General features: G+C 62.2%; 1 protein-coding gene across 1 annotated transcript; it reads right to left on the reverse strand.

The window, feature by feature from the left end:
* LOC107135097 (homeobox protein SIX3) lies at positions 1 to 2,474 on the reverse strand. The gene is made up of 2 exons (XM_015477046.2): positions 2,037 to 2,474; positions 1 to 233 (listed from the first exon to the last, which is right to left on the reverse strand). Exons 1-2 carry the CDS (start codon positions 2,339 to 2,341, stop codon positions 41 to 43), a joined length of 498 nt encoding a protein of 165 aa, XP_015332532.2. The 5' UTR covers positions 2,342 to 2,474; the 3' UTR covers positions 1 to 40.
* Positions 2,475 to 2,480: the final 6 nt, after the last annotated feature.

Genomic DNA, 2,480 nt, shown 5'->3' on the forward strand with positions numbered 1-2,480 from the left:
GGGGAAGGAGGGGGTGGGAGGAGGAGGGCAGCCTTGGCTATCATACATCACATTCCGAGTCGCTGGAGGTTACCGAGAGGATGGAGGTGCCGGTGTCCGCGCGCTCCGTCAGGCTGGACACACTGGTGGTGGGGCTGGCCGCCGTGGACGGCGACTCTGCCGAGCCGTGCGTGGGGCAGCCGGGTTCGGCCAGCGAGCGCATGCCGCTGGGTCCGATGGCCTGGTGCTGGAGCCTGCGGGAGAGAGAAAGCCGTGCTCGCGCTAACACAACGGCCCCGCCAGCCGGTTGCCCGGCGCTGCAGGGAGCCGGGCCTGCAGCCGCCCGAGCTCCCCGGCCTTCCCCCATCCAGTGACCCTAGCCGCCTCCCCCGACTGCGCTCTCTGCGCTCATCCCTTCAACGCACCCAGCTACTCCTTGGGCGCTGAAGAGACTCCCCAGCCCGAGTCTTGACTCTCGGCTCCCTTCCCCAGGGAAGCTTCCCAAAGCTTCCCAGATAGGGACCGGACTCAGGAGAGGTAGAACCAGAGGCCGGCCGCCTGGGGTGGCCTGGGCACGCAGCAAAGGACGACGATCCCTGAAGGAGCAGAAGTCAGGAGGAACAGAGAGCTTCTTCCTCCCCAGCCCCAGGGCTTCTTCATACTGAACCAGCTGCCTGGAGAGCGTGGGGTCCTCATAAGTGCCTCCTGCTCCGGCTCCCCCAAACACACACCCAGAGCCGCGGGTTTCTCACCCGCCGCCTCTCCCGGGTTAGGACCCGCGGGCTTTGCTTTCTGGATCCCTGCACAGAGCGCAGGATCCGGGGAAGACAAAAATGGGGAAGTTGGGAGCTAAAAGTGGGGAAAGAGGAGGGAGAGAGAGAAAGGAGGAAGAAGAAGGCAGGAGAGAAGCACAGAGCAGGATCTGGCTGCCTCTTTCCCGGGCTAGGAACCGGCTGCCTGAACCTAGAGTCTCTGTGTTCTCCCCATAAGGAGGCCTTGCCTGGCCCTGGGCGCTCCCCCCATCGGGCGAAAAGTGGGCTGCTGCGTCGGAGGCAGGGCTGAGAGGACCTTGGGCTCAGGCATGGGCTAGCTAAATCACAACACACTCCAGAAACTCACTCTCAGCCTGCAGTCACCAGCAGCTGCCAGTAGCTGATGGTCCTGCTCCTAGTATTATAGTAGGCCCTGCGACTTTCAGGCTAAGTAGGGAGGCAAGCTCCACATCAGGGCTTTCACCCACTTCCTCCTTTCTGTCTCCTTCTTTCCCATCTCCACACCCCCCCTTCCTCTAGTTCTTTTACTCCTTTACTTCCTCCTAAACCAGCTCCGCTGACCGTCAAACCCAGTATATAACTTTGTGACTTAGTGACCAACTTGCCAGCAACATGGCTGTTCCTGTCGGCTTCCCAAGTTAAAGGACCAAAGGGATGCTCCTGGGCTGGGGAATGAAAGCAAGGATATGCACGCGCACGCGCGAGCGCGAACACACTCACTAGGCCTCTGCAGTCCCCCAACCCGACTCTCCTGCTCCGGACCCGCAAACTGCAGTGTTGCCAGAAGACGGCCCTCAGCACGGTGGCCTTTCCCCTTTGTGGCAGGGACCTAGGTTCATTCTCCTTTCCCTGACATTCGTGGATTTCTCTTGGATTTTTTGCAATGCATGGAATTAAGGACCAGATAACATGGAGTGTTTTCCTTCTTTCTCTGTCTCGGCCCAGAGGAGCGCCTAGCTGGGGTCGGGCAGAGGAGATGGGCCGGTGCAAAGCTCCGCTAATGGTCCCAGGGGCAGGGACCAGGGCTGTGGGCACTCGGGGTCGCACGCACTCGCTCTCCGCGCTGACCAAAGCCCTTCTCCGGCAAAGCAATCAATAAACCCACAGCCCGCCCCTCTTCCGCGCTCCCGGGGCAAGCGGAAACTTTCTCCAACTGGCCAGAGAGACGCGGCTTCTCCAGAGCTCGGCGGCCTCCCCTACCATGCCCCCCTTGCCGGCATTTCAACCCCTGACTCCTTCCCCAGCTCCGGAGGCTATAGCCAGGCCGCGGACCCCGCCACTGACCTGTTCTTGGCCGCTGCGGCGCGGTCGCGCTGCCGCCGGTTCTTAAACCAGTTGCCTACTTGTGTGGGAGTGAGGCCGGTGGCCTGCGCCAGTTCGCGTTTCTTGCTGGGGTTGGGGTAGGGGTCCTGCAGGTACCACTCCCGCAGCAGGCTCCGAGTCCGCTCCTTGAAGCAATGCGTCTTCTGCTCGCCGTCCCAGATGGTGCGCGGCAGCGGGAACTTCTTGCGCACGCGGTACTTGTCCACCGGGCCGAGTGGGCGGCCGCGCAGCTTCTCGGCCTCCTGGTAGTGAGCCTCGAGCCACATGGCCTGCAGCTTGCCGTGAGACTCCTTGGTGAACTTGTGGTTCTCCAGGATGTGGTACAGGTCGCGGAAGTTGCCCGTGTGGAAGGCGACCACGGCGCGCGCGCGCAGGATCGACTCGTGTTTGTTGATGGCCTCGCAC

Source organism: Marmota marmota, unplaced genomic scaffold (genome assembly GCF_001458135.2).
Source record: "Marmota marmota marmota unplaced genomic scaffold, marMar, whole genome shotgun sequence".
NCBI classification, from domain to species: domain Eukaryota; kingdom Metazoa; phylum Chordata; class Mammalia; order Rodentia; family Sciuridae; genus Marmota; species Marmota marmota.

Excerpts from the sequence above, each read along its gene's own strand:
- LOC107135097 (XM_015477046.2), bottom strand. The coding sequence starts at position 2,341 with ATGTGGCTCGAGGCTCACTACCAGGAGGCCGAGAAGCTGCGCGGCCGC. Across the intron at positions 234-2,036 it reads GCCGCAGCGGCCAAGAACAG|GCTCCAGCACCAGGCCATCG; the intron begins GTCAGTGGCGGG and ends TCTCTCCCGCAG.